At 41.8% G+C, this 19,404-nt stretch overlaps 1 protein-coding gene across 6 annotated transcripts in view; it reads right to left on the bottom strand.

Moving 5' to 3' along the window:
• The window catches only part of SMG7 (SMG7 nonsense mediated mRNA decay factor), a 47,454-nt gene that overhangs the window by 16,061 nt on the left and 11,989 nt on the right, over positions 1-19,404 (bottom strand). For 5 of the 6 annotated variants that reach the window (XM_084527051.1, XM_084527052.1, XM_084527054.1 and 2 more), the window contains exons 2-13: positions 17,240-17,271; positions 15,892-16,009; positions 14,799-14,931; positions 12,499-12,670; positions 11,574-11,645; positions 10,451-10,601; positions 9,962-10,097; positions 7,741-7,903; positions 6,540-6,696; positions 3,436-3,506; positions 1,031-1,091; positions 329-448 (exon numbers count right to left, since the gene is read on the bottom strand). In XM_084527051.1, the coding sequence (XP_084383177.1) occupies positions 329-448; positions 1,031-1,091; positions 3,436-3,506; positions 6,540-6,696; positions 7,741-7,903; positions 9,962-10,097; positions 10,451-10,601; positions 11,574-11,645; positions 12,499-12,670; positions 14,799-14,931; positions 15,892-16,009; positions 17,240-17,271 (1,386 nt within the window). The remainder of the gene's footprint in view (positions 1-328; positions 449-1,030; positions 1,092-3,435; positions 3,507-6,539; positions 6,697-7,740; positions 7,904-9,961; positions 10,098-10,450; positions 10,602-11,573; positions 11,646-12,498; positions 12,671-14,798; positions 14,932-15,891; positions 16,010-17,239; positions 17,272-19,404) is intronic. The other variant, XM_084527053.1, reaches the window with a different exon arrangement.

The raw sequence follows: 19,404 nt of genomic DNA, 5'->3' as shown, positions 1-19,404 counted from the left end.
AGTTGGTGGCTTTTTTTTCCACAGGGTAACCTAACACTCTTGCTACAACTTCAAATACTGTTTCCACTCATCCCAGCTGTGCTTCGGTATCACTAAAGCGCCTCACTGGAGTGAAGCATCACATCCGAATGCATTCCTTATCAGAATTATCTTAGGGAACAGTGGCATGCTGACACACAGAACATGTTACTAGCACTGTCAGTATCCTGAACTCACGTTATTTTGAATTGCTTGGTAAAATAACGAGAAAAATAAAGTTCACCTCTGGCACCTGTACTGCTTAAGCTTACAGAAGCAACTGAAACTCCCAGAAGCTATTTGCAGTTACCTTGGCTGATTATCAGCAATCCATTTGCCTGTGAAGATGAGTCGCTGTTGCCGTATCCGACGTTGTTGCCCTTCCTTATCTCCTGTAATCGCCTGGTGACCTTTGGAAAAATCCAAGTTCCTAACATTGAAATAGCACAGGGAATAATATTAATTACAGTTACCCTCAGCAAAAGCATGTTTCTTTAGAAATACAACTGGTCGGCATTATTTTGTCATAGGTTGTGATATTTCACCAGATTCTATTCAAAGCATGCTGTCTGATTTAGATTCAATTTTCTTCTCATAACATGTATCTACATTGAAGAGGGTCTTTTGTGTGTGTGTGTGTGCATGTTATTAGGTACAGGGACATAGTTAAAAACAGAAAAAGTAAAAACACAATTTTCAAGGGAAAAAATATTCCTTTCCTCATTTCTTAAATTATTTCTCTTTTATTTTATTAGTCTGAAGACTGCAGAAGAAAACTGAGCAATGTCATTGGCTCATGGCATTCCTCAGAGTTTTATTGAGGATTGGCATAGGATCTGTTTTCCTCTTCAGAATGCAGATGAAATCCTACGTTACCTATTACAGTCCCAAGATGATAGCTGCATCAATCCATATAGCAGCACGTGTTCATAAAGAAAGTAACCACAACAGGGGAGTGGCTATCAAAGCAGTGACACTAGCAAGGAGGCAGTTTCCTTCAGCTGTCACCTACCTGAATGAGGGTCTCAGAGCCAAGAATCCCTGCAACTCAAATTCTTCTGGAAGGGGGGTTGCTGGTGAATAGACAATAAAAATAAAAACAGCATTAACACTAACTACAGACACAAATTCACACCCCAGCAAGGTAACTATATACAGTAAAGCCTTCAACTAACATGTCCACTATACTTGTCTGCCCTACAAGCTGAGGAGCTCAAGAAGGAGAAAGCAGAGCAAGTCCGCTCAGCACAAGAAAGAAGCATTTGCAAAGCATTAGTGTGCACTAATACTAGAAGACAACTTATTGCATGTTTGCCTTTCAACTGCAATTTCCCACAACATCACAAAAAGCACGTATCATTCCCAGTCACAGAATCACAGAAAGTTAGGGATTGGAAGGGACCTTGAAAGATCATCTAAGTCCAATCCCCCTGCCCGAGCAGGAACACCTAGATCAGGTCACACAGGAACGTGTCCAGGCAGGTTTTGAGTGTCTCCAAAGAATGAGACTCCACAACCCATGTGGGCAGTCTGTTCCAGCGTTCTGTCACCCTCACCGTGAAGAATTTTCATCTCATATTTAAGAGGACCCTCCTGTGTTCCATCTTGCACCCATTGCACCTTGTCCTATCATTGGGTGTCACAGAGAAGCACCTGGCTCCATCCTCCTGACACTCACACTTAACATATTTATAAACATTAATGAAGTCACCCCTCGGTCTCCTCCAATCTAAAGAGACCCAGCTCCCTCAGCCTTTTCTTATAAGGGAGATGCTCCACTCCATCTTCCTCAGGGCTCTGCACTGGACTCTCTCAAGCAGTTCCCTGTCCTTCTTGAACTGAGGGGCCCAGAACTGGACACAATACTCCAAATGCAGTCTCACCAGGGCAGAGTAGAGGCTGAGAGAGGTTCTCCTCCCCACTGCTAACCACCCCCCCCACTTCTGATACACCCCAGGATGCCATTGGCCTTCTTGGCCACAAGGTCACAGTGCTGGCTCATGGTCATCCCGCTGTCCACCAGGACACCCAGGTCCCTCTCCCCTGTGCTGCTCTACAGCAGTCCAGTCCCCAGCTTATACTGGTGCCTGGAGCTGTTCTTGCCCTGATGCGGGACTCTATACTTGCTCTTGTTATATTTCATTAAATTTCTCCCCACCCAACTCTCCAGCCTGTCTAGGTCCCACTGGATGGCAGCACAGCCTTCTGGTGTGTCATCCACTCCTCCCAGTTTAGTGTCATCAGCAAACTTGCTGACAGCACACTATTTCCTCATCTAAGCTGTTGATGAATATATTAAATAATACTGGTCCCATCACCGACACTTCAGGGATTCCACTAGATCCAGGCCTCCAACTAGACTCTGTCCCATTGACCACAACTCTCTGGCTTCTTCCCTTCAGCCAGTTCACAGCCCACCTCGCTACCTTAGACCACACTTCCTCGTTTAGCTGCAAGGATGCTATGGGTGATGATGTCAAAAGCTTTACTGAAATCAAGCTAGACCATGTTCACAGCTTTCCCGTCATTTATGTACCTGGTTATATCCTCATAAAAGGCTATCAGGTTGGTCAAGCACAACTCTCCCTTGGTGAAGCCATGCTGACTGCTCCTAATGACCCCTCTTATCCTTGATATACCTAGAAACAACCCCAAGGATAAGTCATTCCATCACTTTTCCAGGGGTGGAGGTGAGGCTGACTGGTCTATAGTTACCTGGGTCCTCCTTGTTGCCCTTTTTGAAGGCTAGAGTGATGTTTGCTTTCCTCCTGTCCCGACACCTCTCCTGTTCCCCATGACTTACCAAATATGATGGAGAGTGGCCTAGCAATGACTTCTACCAGCTCCCTCAGTACCCACGGGTGCATCCTATCAGGACCCATGGACTTACGGATGTCCAGCTTGCTTAATCAGTCCTTAACCCAGTCCTCATCAACTAAGGCAAACTCCTCCTTTATCCTGACTTCCTCTGGGACCCCAGAGGTACAGGGGGCTCCTCAGGACAGCCTCCAGCATTACAGACAGAGACAAAGAAGTAACTCTGCCTTCTCTTCATCTTCTGTCACCAAGGCACCCATCTCATTCATCAGTGGGTCTCCATTGTCTCTAGTGTTAGTTTTACCTGCAATGTATCTGAATTACTCTGTAATTGCCACCAGACCTCCTGACCAAACGTGGATTTCTAACTCCTCCTGCTTATTCCCCATGCTGCATGCATTGGTGTCCAGGCACTTCAGGGAGCAAGCTGAGCACACCAATTTCACCCCAGGGGGGAGGGAAGCCTTCAAGTCTGCATCAGTGCTAGAGAGCTGCCCCGCCAGTGCAAGCCCAGCTACAGCCACATCCCCCTTCGGATCTAGTTTAAAGCTTTCCAAATGAGCCAGCCCTTCTCACAGCACAGACCAGAAGCATCCTTACCATTATTATTGGACAGATCTTCTTCATGAGGCTGGAAGCTGTTTAGAAGAGAAATCAGCCATGGCCATATGCTGCAATCAGAAAAGAAACTAAGTGAAAACCACAAAACCTGAAACTTACTCACCTTACCAAGAAAACACTGAAATCTACTACACAGCCACAGCTTGCATTAGTCCTTTGATTCCCAATAAAAGGTTTTTCCCTCAAGCATCAAGGAAAATAAGACTGACTTGAAGAACCTAGTATTTTTAAGAAGTCATTGCAAAGTTACCCAGGAAGCCAGACGCTCACAGTATGAGTTGCTTATAATCCAGCAACTCAGGAAATTTACCATGAATTTTACTAGACAAAAACATTGCATGAGCAGAAGTTGAGAACACTCTGAAGTCGTTTGCAATCAATGTTTTTCAGTCTAAAGCTGCCTACTCTCAGTGACAAAGTAAAGGAAACAGTTTGGAAGCAGAACAAATCACCGAGATACAGATGTACTTCTGGTTCCACTGACATTAGCAAAGCTCTGTGGCACTGGAACAGACACCAGAAAGACAAGAAGGTCTAAGTAATAGTTGCACTGAGTAAGGAGATTAAAGTGAAGGTTAGCTGGCAGTAACCCAGTCTTGCACCAGCAATAGCAGTGCAAACAATGACTAGAAATCCTTTACAAAGGCCCTGGAGCAAATCATTTAAAAATCACAATAATCACTGTATAGGCAGTTAACATTTAACTACCACCAACAGGCTGCTTTTTTTTTTTTTTTTTTTTTTTTAAAAGCTACAGCCTAAAACTCTAAGCATCCTTCTCTGCTTTAGTGTTGGGCATCAAGTCACTGAAGGCAACAAATAAACTATTTCTTAAAGTGGAAATAGCAGGCACAGGTGTCCACTGTGCTCCTTATTAGCAAAATGAATCTTTGTCTTCCCTCAGCCAGGCTTTCAGCCATCATCTAACACCTGGACCGAAGAATGCAGCATGCACCTGAGAGCCTGAGGTTAGCCACTTCCCTGCACAGCTGCAGGGACAGTAAACACAATGTTTATATACTGTATATTCTGTATGCTAAAATAAGCAATAACTCCTTCCTCCCTGTGACTGACAAAAAACAAAACGAAAAAAGGGAGGGTACAAGTCTGTTGCAATCTACAGTAAATTCTAATCTTCTAGTACATTTGAAAAAAAGATTTTTGTAGTAAAAGATCTCTAAAGTAGAGTGATGTAGTAACACATGTAAAAAAAAATCTAGATCCAGTGTGGCTGCCCCAGGGAAAGTTTGGAAAATTCATTTCCAACACACACACTAGTGTTGATATTTTGACTTCTGTCCTCAGTTCTTGCTTTCAGATTCATCTGCCATTCTAGATAAGCACCTTTCTTTCCCATTTCAGATGCTCAGTCTGTATGGAGTAGGGTTAGTTCTCCACAGGAGAACAATAAGCACAGAACAGGGACAACTGAAAGTTTAGAAAGGAGTAAGGATTATTTCTTGGTCTGAGAACACAACTACCTATGAACTCGGAGTAAGGAAGACTTCAAGTAATATAAAACAGACATCAGTTTATTCAGAGGCCAATAATGGCACGCGTGCTTGTGTGACCTGCAGCCAAACAATGCCTTTCATAAGGATTTTACAATGGAACTAGAAGGAAAACTAATTCTCACCAATAATGGGGAAGACAGATGTCATCTTAACTTTTTGGGGCCAATGAATGGAATGACTACTAACTAGAGCCCATTTTGATGAATCTTAGCAGTACTTCACTTTAAGTTCAGCTGTACACATTACAGCTATTTGTTGCCCACTTCACAGCTCCTTTAAACAACACATACCTGGCATTATTAGAGAATATTGTTATTTATAATATTGTACAATATAAAATATTGATTTTTAAATCTGTGATGTGATAAATACAAGTGGCATCTTTAAAGAGAACCTGTTACCGCTCTGGGTAGAGGGATCTACTCTGGCTAACTCAAAACATGTTTACACCTGAGTATTCATTTTGGTGCTCCATAAAATACTACATGCATCAATCTGCAAGGACTACTTTACATTGAAGAGTCTTGAATAATCTTCACCGTTAAAATAGTGGGATAAAGCCTTCCTTTAGAATACATATACAGCAATACTTACTACCTTATTACCTTCTGATAACAATTTGTTAACTTTTATTTTCCTTAGTGTTGCCTTTGCGAACTGCAGAAGCTCCTGAAGCTCTAGGACTTAACGTTCTGTACATGACCACAAGTCTCAACACTTGTTCAGCATTTCCACAAACCAAGTTTACAGGTACCCCTGCTCCCCAGACATCAATGTACAGGAAGCGCAAGCCATGGCCAGAATCACATCTTATAGCACAGACCACCTTGAGAGAGCTGGAAGCACCGTGGCAAATCACACAAGATCAGCTAAGCTGCTTTCACACTATTTTCCTTACAGTGGCCATCCTAGGAAAAATACCCATCCAGCTGTGTCAGTAGCAGTTGTTCCAATCTGAAGAAATACCTAACAGGCCAGAAATACTTTACTGAACTGCTACAATTCATGAAAAGTTAACCGGCTAGCTATAAATTGAACTCATTTTCAACTGTTTAAGCATAAATTTATGAGATTAGAGGTAGAAGTGAAAAATCAGAGCAACAACCCAGAACAGAAATGTCTGTACTGACATTTCTTCCCTACAAAATTCAACTTAATTCCACGATCATGAGCCAGTAAAATTTTGGATTCCAGCTCTGCCCAAGCTGATGACTTACTGCAAGAAATTAAGGCAAGTTTTTTCCTGCCACCTCAATAAATCTGAGAAATCATTACAACAGACTTGACTAAGGCTCTACTAAGTAGTTACACTCAAGTCAGACATTAAAGTGGATCCTCTGATCTTATTAACTTAAAAGTTACAAGCAAACCTAAGGCCAATTAAAGCAGTGAATTTGCTGATATAGCACAAAAAAGTTTCACGATCACATTTATGAACGTTTTAGCACATGCACATTCTCTGGGATTTTTGATCAGTTATGTGATCAGCTTTCCTACTACCAATTTGTGTATCATCAGTCATTATTACCTTATGCAACTAAATGTATCAAAAGAAAGATTAACACTCACTACCGTCTTTCATCAACTACTGCCTCCTGGAAAACACTGGGCCTAAGTTTCAGCCAGTCCATTGAAACCTTCACAGCTGGAAGAGGATATGCAGCCCCAGAGTCTTCCTGATAGTCATTTTGTAAAGGGCACTTGCACAGAACTCCAAGAAAGGACACTGGAAACAGAGCACAGGGAAAACAAAAATCAGTGCAGGAGCAATACTTTAAAATTGGCCAAATAACCTCAAACAAATCCAGGTCCCAGAAAAAAAGCATACTTAAAGAGCTAGTTCTTTAAGTAGTACAATTACTTCATCTTAACAAATCCTCTGCCAGATCAGAGCATCTTCCTTCTTCCCCCCCCCTCACTATATATTTTTCTACAATTAAACATTTTTTTTCCCCTTTTTCTTCCTCTAAGCATTATGGTAAATCCTTTTGACAAACTAACAAAACCTAGTGACACAAGCCCATAACAATCAGATCAGAAAATACTATTCATTTTTTTTTTTTTTTTAAGTGGTCAACCATTTGTCTGCATTTTATTCACTTCCCTAGGTCAGGAGGCACACAAATGGAGTTAGCTCTGCAGGCAGGCCCGTTAGAGCACACACGCTGAGAAACAGTACCAGGCAAGTATGAACACAGTGCTTTCTCCAGATTCCAGTCTGGAGTTCGTGAAGTTCTGGTATGCAGAAATTTAGGTATTTATGAGCAAAGCCAAGCTAAGCATAATCCCTTTCAGATCAAGGGAATCAACATTATAGGAAGCCTAAAATGCTCTGCACTCCTACCTGATATTATCAAGGGCACAGAAGCAGCCAAGGCCCAGAGCCTATCGGCACCATTTCACCCTCAGTCCTGGCAAGTTAGAACTGCCTCCCATCAAAGTGTGAGAAACAACTCACACCACACTGCAGACAGCTGCAGAGCAGCCCTACAAACATGGTACTACCCACAGACAAGTCAGATCCAACTGAGCACCCAGGTCCTTCAGAATGGACCTTCAATGGACATATATTGGTACTTCAGAAACAGGGAAAATATATAGAGCTCTGTAAGGTTTCAAACAGGGGGGGGCACAAATCCAGTGGTCATTAACACTGCTAGACATAAATGACTGCACAACCATCTTGTCTTAACATATGATAGCAAATCACTAACGGATTCCACATAAAACCAATCTAGAAATATAAGAATAAATAAATTCTCATACTTACTGAAGAGAGCCAGCAACTGTGTCCAGCAGAGCTGCTCATCCTGGCTGTAACTGTGCTGCTCTGTTTCATTGCTGAAGTCTCGCAGGTGATGCAGTTGGAACAGATTGATAACAGTAATATGTACCAACTGCTGAGAATTGAAGGCCTTTTGGAATAACAACCTCTGCAACAAAGACATACATACAGAGCATTCATTTTTACATGGCAAAGCACACCCTTAGAAGGATTAGTAGCCTCTACTGCACTGCTTGATTAATGTTCCTGCCCTCAAGGCAACACCCGTTCTAGATTGCTTTCAGGTCATCCCTAATAGCTCAGCACTCAGCTTTCCCAGCAGGACACAGGCAGATGCCTGCTGTTAAGCCCAAGGTTTTTGCTGGTACACCAAGTCATACACACAACAAATCAGCACTCCCTTGGGAATGGCTCTCTCTCAGAGAACGCGTGCCTTTAACGTGCAATTACAGCATTGCAATGCAACTGCAAGAATTGCAAGGGCATGCACGTCCACTGCGGTTTTCAGCCTTTCCATGAAAAAGCAGAGATAGGGTGACATTTCAGAAGAAAAAACACCCCAGGAAAATTTAACTACACTGTGGTTATATATTAAAGACTAATTCCACATCTAACTTCATGGGTCATGGAGTGCTGTGGTTAACTGAAATAGCACAAGCTATTTACTGATGCACTTTAGCAGCTACATTGTAAGACATCTTTCTCAAAGCAGGAAAAAGAGATATCCTAAACCACAACCTAGGCATTCTGTTCAGATACACAGGCAGGCAGGCAAATTGACCAACCAGTGTAAGCATCAGAAAGAGGTCTGAGCTTCCTTTTCAACTTCCACTTTCAGTTACAGGCCTGAAGCACACAGCAGTCAACAACTGCCAGTGCCACCAGGAGCAGAGCTGGGGGCCTGGCTGAACTCTCCTACCTAGGACCTGTCTCCTCATTCAAAGTTGCCATCAGCCACGCAGCTGAAGTGGTTATCCACCACACAGGCAATTTCACATCCACATTCAACACATCTAAGTCAGAAGAGTTGCTCTCTAGTAAATTAAGCTCTCTGTTGCACAATGTAAATAAAAGTAATCTAAGCAACAAAGCAGGTCTCAATTAGAGCAGGGCTCTATTTTAACACTGTGGATCAGTTAAAGAAAAGGCTATTCCACATGCCTGAGCAATGCTCATAATTATTGATTATAGGCATTATGGAAAAAGCAATACTTGCTCAACAGCCAACACAACACACAAAGAGATACAATTATTTAATTTAGAAAATTCCCAGCATTCAAGCAGTTCACATTCAAAGCTCATATAATTCACAAGTTCCATTTCTCTGTTTTTATTTCAGTGACTGTTTGGACCTAGCTCTAGCAGCCCAATTAAATGCAAAAATTCAATGTAAATTGACACTGTAAAGACTATCTGTATTTCCTTACATTGCTAAAATCTGCTCCCTCTTTCTTAACTTCTAAAAGCATACTCTATTTGCTCTGTCAAACCTATCCATAATATCTGCTCATTCTCCACAATGAATGACATTGAAGAAACTGCTTCCAGGAGGCGACTAACAGTTAATATTATGTCCACTTTGAAATTGTACTACCTTGGATAAATACCTTAAGTTCGCTTTGTTGCAGTCTTTGCTATACTGTCCAACTTAATGAGCTGGCTGCATAATTAATGGATACTCCTGGATTTTCCAGAGGAAACATGTTCTGAATAGTTCTAGTCTACACACAAATTAAGGTTGTACTAGTACACTGCTTTTAGAGGCAAACCACTGGTAGGAGAGGCAAGTTGTGTGAGGAAGATTAAAAGCCATCTTAATAACCAGTGGGAGTGATGGAACACCATCCAGAAATCAAGCACTCAGAAGTCTTCAGGCAACTAAGCCAAGACTTTCCAGATGAACTGAGGGCTTTTCACAGGCATCAAAGAATCATCCAGGTTAAAAAGTAAAGAGCAGTTGTGGTCATTGATTTCTCCTGTATCTCCACCAACAACACGCCACGTCTCAAAAGGGAAAAAAAAACTACTATTTGAAGAAGTCAACAGAACCATCTGTTATTAGCTGTGATACAAACCTTCCCTAACTGACTACTTGAATTTTCCATATTTTAGCATGTGAAAAAGTTATCACTGGACTGTAATTTCAGAACTCTGCTGCTAAAAACATTCTCTTCAATATACCAATTAAAACATTGTTAGAACTAACCTTGAACTGTTCTTCCAGCTTCTCTCGAAGAGGGCTCAGCTTCTCCAAACTCTTACTCAGGTACACATGGCCATGGAATTTAATAAATGCCTTGATGAAGTCAGACACACTCCATCGGGTCTTCACCTCATCACGACTACATTCAGAAAATAAGGACCTGGCTTTAGTCTTTGGAATTAGACAACTGCACATAACATTATAAACTTTCTCTGTGAAGTTTAAGAAAGGAGGAATGCCCGTGCAAGACTGCTTTTTCATATTGGCACAACGCCTTTTTCCTGCACTCACTATTCACACTCAAGTGCATCCCAGACAAATTGTTCTAAACATGCATAAGGATACTCTGATGAGGAAAAGGGTTAAGGAACTTGTGCTCAGTCTCCACTTCCAAATAAAACAACAATAAAAACAACTTCTGGCAAGGGAGTTACATTTAGAGGCAATCTCCTCCATCCTATCTGAGTAGAATTACCTCATGCCTAGTCTTACCTTTCCAGTGCTTTAGAAAGTGCTTTTTGTAGGTTAGTGGAGGCAGCTGGGAAAGGAAACTTCACAGCAATACTTCTGCAGTAGTAGAAAATCGTGGTCAAGTGGTCTCCTTTGGAAGAGGCTAGAATAGCCAACTGATTATAAGGCTGACCTAAAGGAGAGAAAGGAAATTTGTCCTCCAACAAGCTGTTATTGAGTGGAATGTGCTAGGTTTAAGCTGAAGTCTGCTCACTTTAAAAAGGGAACACAAAGCCATAAGATCTTTAGTAGACAACATTCAGATTTATCTACTAACCTTTTTACTCCAGCCTCATTATCAGTACCAATCAAAAGAAAAAGCTTTGAAACTCGTGATACAGATTTTTAAGCATATCATTAAAACAAGGCAACAATCATGCTGCAAGACTTTTGTCTAAACAAGATACTTTCAAACTAGGCTTTTCCCATAACCATATTTATCATCCCCTATCTGGAAAAGATCTAATCCAGTTTTACCTCTTGAGGCAAATCAAGAGTTGTTTTTTTCCACCTATGGCGTAAAATTTTTGCTAGTTAGAATATGGAGAACTGTTTGGTTAAAACACTGCTAAAAAAAATTAAGTACTGGTTTCACCAGCCTGGCTCAAAAATAATTCATCCTTCACACCATCCCTAAGTTTCAGGCCACCATAACCCAATAACTAAAATGCTTCATTCCAAAACTAATGAAGCTCTTAACTTGCATGAGTAACTTGAGAAGTACAATTTTAGCTCCCCAACTTTACAAATGGGAGTGTGAACAAGCAATGAAAGAAAAGTATGCCACTGGTAGACAAGTATTCATTAACTGTCCCTTATAGAATATACGTGTTAAACAGTGTAACGTAGCAGTAGAAGTCTTGGAGTGAAGCTGCACATTACCTTCTTTGTTATTAAATACTCATAAAGGAGAAAATTCACAAAGATCAGACAAACAGCTATTATTTAAATGACTTCCTGGTGGATCGGGCTTTGTTACTCAATTGCTTTGGGTATTAGGGGAAGGTCTTATACAACCTCTCAAGTTCCAAATCACCACATAAGAGAAGCAGATACTCCAAATCTTCCTTTTGAATTATAAACCTAAATGGTATCCCAGACTTACCATTAGAAGGGACAAGCTGAGCTGCATGTCTGTAGTAAGACTCTGCCTGGCTGGTCTGATTCCTATATCGAGCTAAAAACAGCAACAACAATTGAAATTGAGACCAAAAAAGCAACTTTCTTGCAATTACTTTAATACAAACCAGTTTTACCCGAAGAGCATTTTGCTATCATTTCGGAAATGAGCACAAGAACATACAATTAGACTGAACAGCACAAAGATTCAACAGGTAGAATTTTAAGGCGATCATTTTTCCTCAGGTCTTTCCTCTTGTCATGGCTCATTATTTTTTATTCAGAAAGTTGCTGTGCCAGCAGCAACACATCCAGAGAGCTTCAAATATTTTTTCCTACTTCTCCACACAATCAACAACTAGATCTACTTTTAGGTTACTACATAAATAATTGGAGGTTACTGCAAAAATAGCACTTCCTACAACAACACATAGCTCTACTCTAAAGGAATAAGCCTGTTGAAATTAATGTAAAAATCAAAGTCTCACTTGTAAAAGGCTGGATCTAACTATCTTCTTTATATACAAGAGATTTAAAAGTATCGTTCTGAAATGGAGAAGTATGCTAGCCTGCTGCAACAAGTTTTTGTAATAGTTACTGGTTTCAACATTTCACTGTGCCTACCAGCTATAACATGACTATGTGATTAGTATGCTGAAACACAAGATTCCAGCAAATCACTAGAAAGCTACGCTTAACTGTCTCCATGCATTACTGTGTAACACATCAGAAAAGTCTAACAGCATTGCTTTCCAGACTTTCCCCCTGCAGCAACCAAATACACCATCAGCTGCTAATTTGGAGCACAGTTGGTCTAGCAGTTGCACAGGGAACGTACATACTCTTCCTTGTGAAGGCTGAACACTGAGGTAGAATTCAATGCTCCAACTCCTTTTGCTTAAGAAACTCACCAATATCTCCAAGGTGGACAAGGCAGTGCTGGCAGATGTAAGAGCAGGAGCTGGACTGCGGCTTCACTATGGCGCTGGTGTGCGTCTGTTTATTGCTAATGATTCCCAGCTGGGAAGACTTCACGCGACATGGCAAGTCTACATTAAAAACTGTGCACAATTCCTGTAATAACTAGAAAAGTGGGTCTAGTTTAGTAGCAGTTAGAGACAGTAATCAGAAAAGCATTGAAACAGCAGACAAAACCAGCACAGATCACTCAGAGACATGGATTAGTTAAACATATTTGAAGTGAACAAGCCTATGTTACTGAAAGAGAGACTTAAGAATTACATTATCTATACGGAAGACATGAAGTTTCATATTGCTTTATTCTTCCCAGAACCCTGAAGATATTTTTTACTGAAGCTGTGCATCTCAGATCAGTAGGCATCTCAATCCCCACACTATTCAAATTACCAAGCATCAGGGGAGATTGATTATCAGAGGTCTCAAAATCTTGAATATATTTTTAAAATAGGTCACTTCAGGGGAAAACAATCTTTATACCTACATGAAGACACACCATTCTCTGGAAATAACAGAAAGAAATGCCGTTCTTCTTCTGTAGTTTGTTTCAACATCAGAAATAGCACTACCCTGACTTCAGCTTCAGGGAGAAGTGTGAACAAAACCAAGTTTATAGGCAATACAAGGCAAAAGTGACTGAGTTGTCCCACTGGATGGGCTGCCAAATCAGTAATTATTTGTGTGAAGCTAATGCTGAGGCTCAGAGAACTAGGCAGCAGCTACTTAATCAAATATCTCAAAAGCTGATTCAAGGAAAAGCTGAACTTTGCCATTCTAATTAGCACTTTTGAAGTTCTTCCTAATGGACTCCAGTCTAGAAATGAAAAGTTTGTTCTACTGTGTTACAGGGTTAAAACTTCAAGTAAAAATTGACAGACTTTTGCCGCTGGGAACACACTCAATCTCTACATGAAATAGACCTGTGGCAGAGTCCCACTTCTAGATAAAGGCTCTCAGAAAACCCAGGGCTGAGATGTGCACTACCAACAGCTAAAGACTCAACACAGGGTTCTTGTTTGCTGCAGAAAAAGATTTGTGTTAGATCTCCTTCCCCTTCTACTCCGTCTTTTATACAGTAGATAAAAATCTCCAAGCAAGAGGGACGTCACAGATAAAAGTGGGATAAAAGAGAAACTTGACATCTTCCAACACGCTGAATCACAAGAATTCGTGTTCTCCTTCAGAACTGTCATTTACAAAGGCCTCGCTGTTGGAGAGCGGGTATAATGGCTGAGGAAAGTCTTTAGACTAAAAATGGAACGATTAACATCACAAATGGAGAAAGACAACCTAGACTGTGGTGTCACGCACAAGAGCAAAGTTTCCTGAAACAATGCAGGGAAGAAAGACTTGTGCAAGACAAATGGCGTAGATGGCAGAAAACCCTTGGCAGTCACACCACAGCCTGTCAAACTGGCTGCTTTAAATCAGAAGCATTCCAAAAAGCAATGCCCAAGGGAAAAAAAGAAATAAAATCACAGATTCTAAAAAAAAAAGTGTTGACTTGTACACATTCAGAATGAAACTCAGAACTGATGAAGAACGACTTATTGCACATGTAACCTAAATCCAGTGCAAACTGAAATCGAGCATTGGAAAGACTACAGACAAAGAAACAGCAGTAATGAGTAAGTACATGAACGTGATTTTGAAGTGAACTGAAAACTCACAGAAGATACTTAGCTGAAGAGCACTCATCAATACATCTTTGCATAATGGGAAGAAGAGCTCCTATATCTGAAGTTTGCACTTCCAGATTATTTTTGATAAAAACAAAATTGAGACTGAAGATGTGCTTGTAAGCTTAGAAGCCCTGATCAGAAGAACAGCAAGACATTACATGTTGTTAAATGCAAAGCAATATTCTTGGGGATAACCACCCTACTTAAATCCACAGCTGTGGAAGGCATTAAGTTAGGTTGCAATATAATTCAAAATAAAAAAGAAAAGCTGTATTTATTGTAGATAGCTCTTGGGAAACATGAACTCAATGCTTATGATTGGTGCGTAACAAGGAAGGGACACAGAACAAAGCACAAAACATTACACCATCACACAAATCCTCACAGTGCATCCACATTTTGGAACTAGCAGTTGCTGGAGCAGCACAGGAGACCAACAGAGGACAGTCAAAGCTTTGTGAAGGACCCACATGCACTTTAGCATAGGCTGAAGCATGCTTGCCTACAGACTACATGAATGTACCACAACCAATAGATTTTTTGCAACTCACCTGTGTGTAGAAGCCACTAGCTGCCTCTAAGAACAGAGAAAGGTTTGCCTGAACTTCGCTCCGATTTGGATTTGCTCTATTTTTTGCCTGACCCTGTAGCGTCGTGATCTGATTTTTAAAGGCATGATTCCAACTGCAAACAAAAGAATCATTTTCCTTGTTGTTTCGCAAGTGTAAGAAACTGGAAAACTGTTTAATCACATAGCATCAAACACGAAAATGGAGTATATTCAAATTCAGACATCATTCAGATAATAAATAATGTTAAATATGGAAGAATTACCATTTCCCACCTCTCATTACTACAGAAACCAATCCTGATACTGTATAGCTAACACTGCAACACCATAAATATTTGCTTGTAATTGCTTTGTTTTAGGCAGCACAGCTCTCTCCTCTTAAAACAAAATGTGAGGTGTAGAAATCTGAGGTAGAAGTCACACAGCAGATACAGGCATGGACAAGACAATTTTTGACAGTCTACTCATCCTGCCAGCCTCAGAGCCCTGGAAGAACCACGGGCCTTTCTCAGCTACCTGTTACAGCCTATGTCTGCCTCTTCGATAACAAGGACTGGACTTGGAGCATGGAGAAAACCCAGCACAATCTTCCCTGGATCCATAAAGTGCTTCTCATGAGTGTCTGGTAAAGTCCTCTCTTGATGCTCCTCCCTCTTCCTTCCCCTTTCACCCAAATACACCTCAGAGAGCTTACAGTGAGGGGCTCTAACTGCTATTCAGCCTCTGCTAGATCTTGTTCAAAGCTCCTGGCGACTGCAGCAGGCAGTTTTCCTCCTTTCTGGAAACTTACAGCTTCAGCCCTTCCTTGACAGCACAGAAGACTGATGTTTCTTTCCTCATTCCCTTCCATCTTGCTCACCAAACCCCACTCTAATTGCCAAAGGTAAAATACTCATCTATTGAACTCTCTTAATTGACTGTATTTTTATGTTTCACCCTCAGCACAGCTCTCACGTTAAAGGAGATAAGGCAACTATTTCATAGGATACAAATCACTTTGTGAGCCTTGGGATTTCCTGCTCATCAGCCCAGGTTACACACATACACACAGAGAGGTTTATTGCAGTACTTACAGGTCCTGCTCCACTTTTTTATCTAAAGCATACTCCAAATCGGTCACTAGCATTTTCTGGTATAAGTCCTGTAAAGCCTGTCTGGATGTCCAGACTTCTGCTGGACCCAGCTTTGAATCTAAGCAAAAAAAAAAAAAAAAAAAAAAAAAAAACAGACAAAAGGTTTTTGTAACACTTGAATTTACAGTCATTACAGCTGATTTTTCACTGACCTACCAAATTAAAGAATGCAGCGCAGTGTAAGACAGGCAATGCCAAACACCCACTTTTCCTCAGATTCATCACAATTTTGAAATAGAAAAACTACAGAGGGATTGGGGATTGACTCATTGGTCTCCTGCAACACGAGAACTAGGTAAGAGCAAAGTCAGCAGTGGGAAAGCTCAAAAAAAAAAAAAAAAAAGAGACAGAAGGGAGTGATTCTCCCCAGCTCAACATGCAGAAGAACTTTTTGACAGTGGATAAATTTAAAAAAAAAAAAAAAGAGGAACCTGGAAAAATAGCGGAAAAAAAATAATCACGTAAAACTAAACAGGAGAGTCCATGAGCCAGTGCTGCTGCTGTTGAGGAGAGCACAGTGGAGAAGTAGAGCTGCATGCTTGCCATTTTCTAACTCCCCTTCTGCAGTTCATCACTTCAGGGTGAGTGCAAACACTGTCCCAAGCTATCAGAGTTACACAGTCCAGTTTCCCATGCTTTATAAAATCACCTGTGCTGTGGCTGCTGGAGCACAAGGGACAAGCTAATCATCCCAGGGAAACCATTCTGCTGACAGCGCCTGCTGGGTGCAGGCAGGCCGTGCTCCCACAGGGCCCACACCGAGCCACAAGATGCGCTACGCCGAGGTGCTACACTCGGAGCAGGGGTTCATCGTGCAAGCTGCTTGCACGGCGTGGTTGGTACCTTAATGTAAACCATCCCCAATTGCCGTAACTACAGATGGTTTAAAAGTCAGCTCATAGCATTTTGTAGCAGTCACGGGCTGCACTTTGTAAGGCACGTGTTAGTGTCAATTCCCTCAAAACCAGCAAGATCCTTTCCCTGCTGCTAATCCAAAGTACAGCAAATCCTGTGGCAGTCTAGACAGGAGTCTCTCATCCCCAAATAGAGAGTAACAGGGTCACAATCTGTCTCTAAACACTTTTTAGCGCACTCAAAAGTCAACTTTAACAATACAGGTATTTTAGACAAAGAGATTGGCACAATTGTTAAGACTGTATTTATTTGCATATAAACCTTTACTTTCCAGAGGATTCTTAGGAATGGTAAGCATAAGGAACATATAAAAAGAAAGCAAGCAAAAATCAAGTATTATTAGCTAGATCAACCATCTAACAAAGACAATTACCTGTCATGTCAGCCTTCAGGACTTCTGCCTGCCTGTAAGAAAGCAATAAAAACAGTAAATTAGAAATAGACTGATCAAAATAATCAAGTTATGCTAAAGCACATTCATGCACCAGTGAGTAGAGAAAGTGGGGCCAGCTCCTCTAAGGGCTGCCTACAGCCTAAAATGCCATATAGTTTATCCCCTGAATTATGGATTTAAATTACTGTTGCTAAACAGCATTTCTTCTACTTTCATACCATAAAAAAAGTCAACAGTTCACTTTCTCCTGCTTCGATCAAGTCTTTCAGAAAAAAAAAAAAAATTATATATATATATATATATATATATATATATATATATATATATATATATATACACACATACACACACAGAACCTGTCACTGCATTTTAAACTTTGCCTGGCAGCAGTGTCCTGCCACATAAGCAATACCTGCTTACCTGTAAGCAGGGATCTGAAATTCACCCTGCCACATGTGAAAAGCATTTGGAGAGGAGAGTTGTGATGGGTTTGGCATGGAGGCTCGGGAAGTACTGGAGCCAGGAGAAAGCCCCTCCTTGCCCCTGCCGGGGAGGCTGCACAAACAAGCATGCACTCTCTCAATGTCAAGTGGTGGTGACTATAAAAATAGCAGTTTCTCAGGTTGTTCTGGGTCCCACCTCCTCACCACAAACGAGGAAAGGTTTTGAGATCCACATTAGGATTAAGAAGTTATCACATGAGTCTCAGTGCTTCACTGGGAAGACACACACTGTGCGGCCCCTTCACCAAACCTGACTGCATTAAATGCAGGATCACCTCCAGCAACTGGCCACGAGGCACCAGAGCACCACCCAGAAAGCAATGGGATGCTCTGAGGGCTTTCATCAAGAATATCTTCACTGGTGCCAAAAGGAAAGCTGGACTTGCCTCACCAGCTGAGGCAGCCCGGTGATGCTTCAGTTCACAGGTTAGGAACGGCAGCAAGACAGAGCTGGCCCTGCCAGGTGCACAGCTATCTTTTTTGCTGTTCTGAGCAGCCAGCCAAGGCAATAACACAGCTTGGCTCACCCAGGAACACCCGCCAGTTCTGCAGGCTTCTTTCCTTTGAGCTGAGGCAGCCGCAGCTCCCGCAGAGCAGGACACCCAGCACCGCCACCACCACCCCCACGCTCCCCTCCAAGGAACGGGCTCTGCCCAGCCGCTGCTCTGCCCACATGGGACCACCTGCAACTACCAGCCTGGTAAAGGAGAAATGCAAACACCACCATTATAAAGGCTTCTCCTCCCTCCCCCCCAAAAAAGTTTGGCCCAGCTGTTTCCTGGAGAATTACTTTGCACCAAGTCAGTGCCACTGCTGAGAGATGCTCTGCAAACACACCACCCCACCAGCGTGGCTGGCCCTGGCCGACTGTGAAGGAAGATGCTGATGCCTTAGCCTTCAATATTCCTGTTACTACTGAGTAGTTCCCCAGAGCTTCTGCTGAAAGAGATCTTTGCTGGAACTTACACCAAAATTTTTTTCAATCTGTTTTGGAAGTCAGTCCTCAAATACCTTTAATGCTAATCTCAACAGCAGCTGCAAAGCAAACTGCCTTTTGTATTTCATAAGCTTGTGACACGCTAAAGGGATTATCACTATATTTTTTAATAAAATGCATAGGAGTTATTTCAATACTTCCTCGAGGCCAAAGGGATTAGTCAGGCTGGTCTCACACTTGCATGCTGCTTCTTGTTTCCACCTAAAGATAACCTCCAAATAAAACACCTGCACCCACGGTGGCTGAGATAGGGCAAGAGAGGACACACTGGGCACCAAACCTGCTCTGCCTTGCTGCCCAAATACCAGTATTTGAGAGAAAAGATGCACTGCCTTCACTGAAGTGCCTTTGCTGGTGCCTGTGGACTCCCAGTGGGCACACACCGTGGCCACTGATACCTGCGAGAGGATCACGAATGGCTCTTCATTTGCAAGTCTCATCAGGCATCTGGCAATAAGCTCTTTTTATCCCTATCTTTTCCTGAACCAGCTCATGTTGAATTTGCATTAGAATGACTCACTCTGCTGCAAAAACGTGTTGCCTGTCAGCAAACTCAGCGCAGCTTGCATTTTATCACCTCAAGACTATTCTGAAGCAGCTCCTTGCTTGGCTTGCCTCAGCAGTTGTCTTCAGGCCACGTCTTC

Source organism: Aythya ferina (genome assembly GCF_964211825.1).
Source record: "Aythya ferina genome assembly, chromosome: 8".
Taxonomy (NCBI): Eukaryota; Metazoa; Chordata; class Aves; order Anseriformes; family Anatidae; genus Aythya; species Aythya ferina.
The sequence above is the reverse complement of the archived record's forward strand: the minus strand, read 5'-3'. Positions and strand labels throughout refer to the sequence as shown.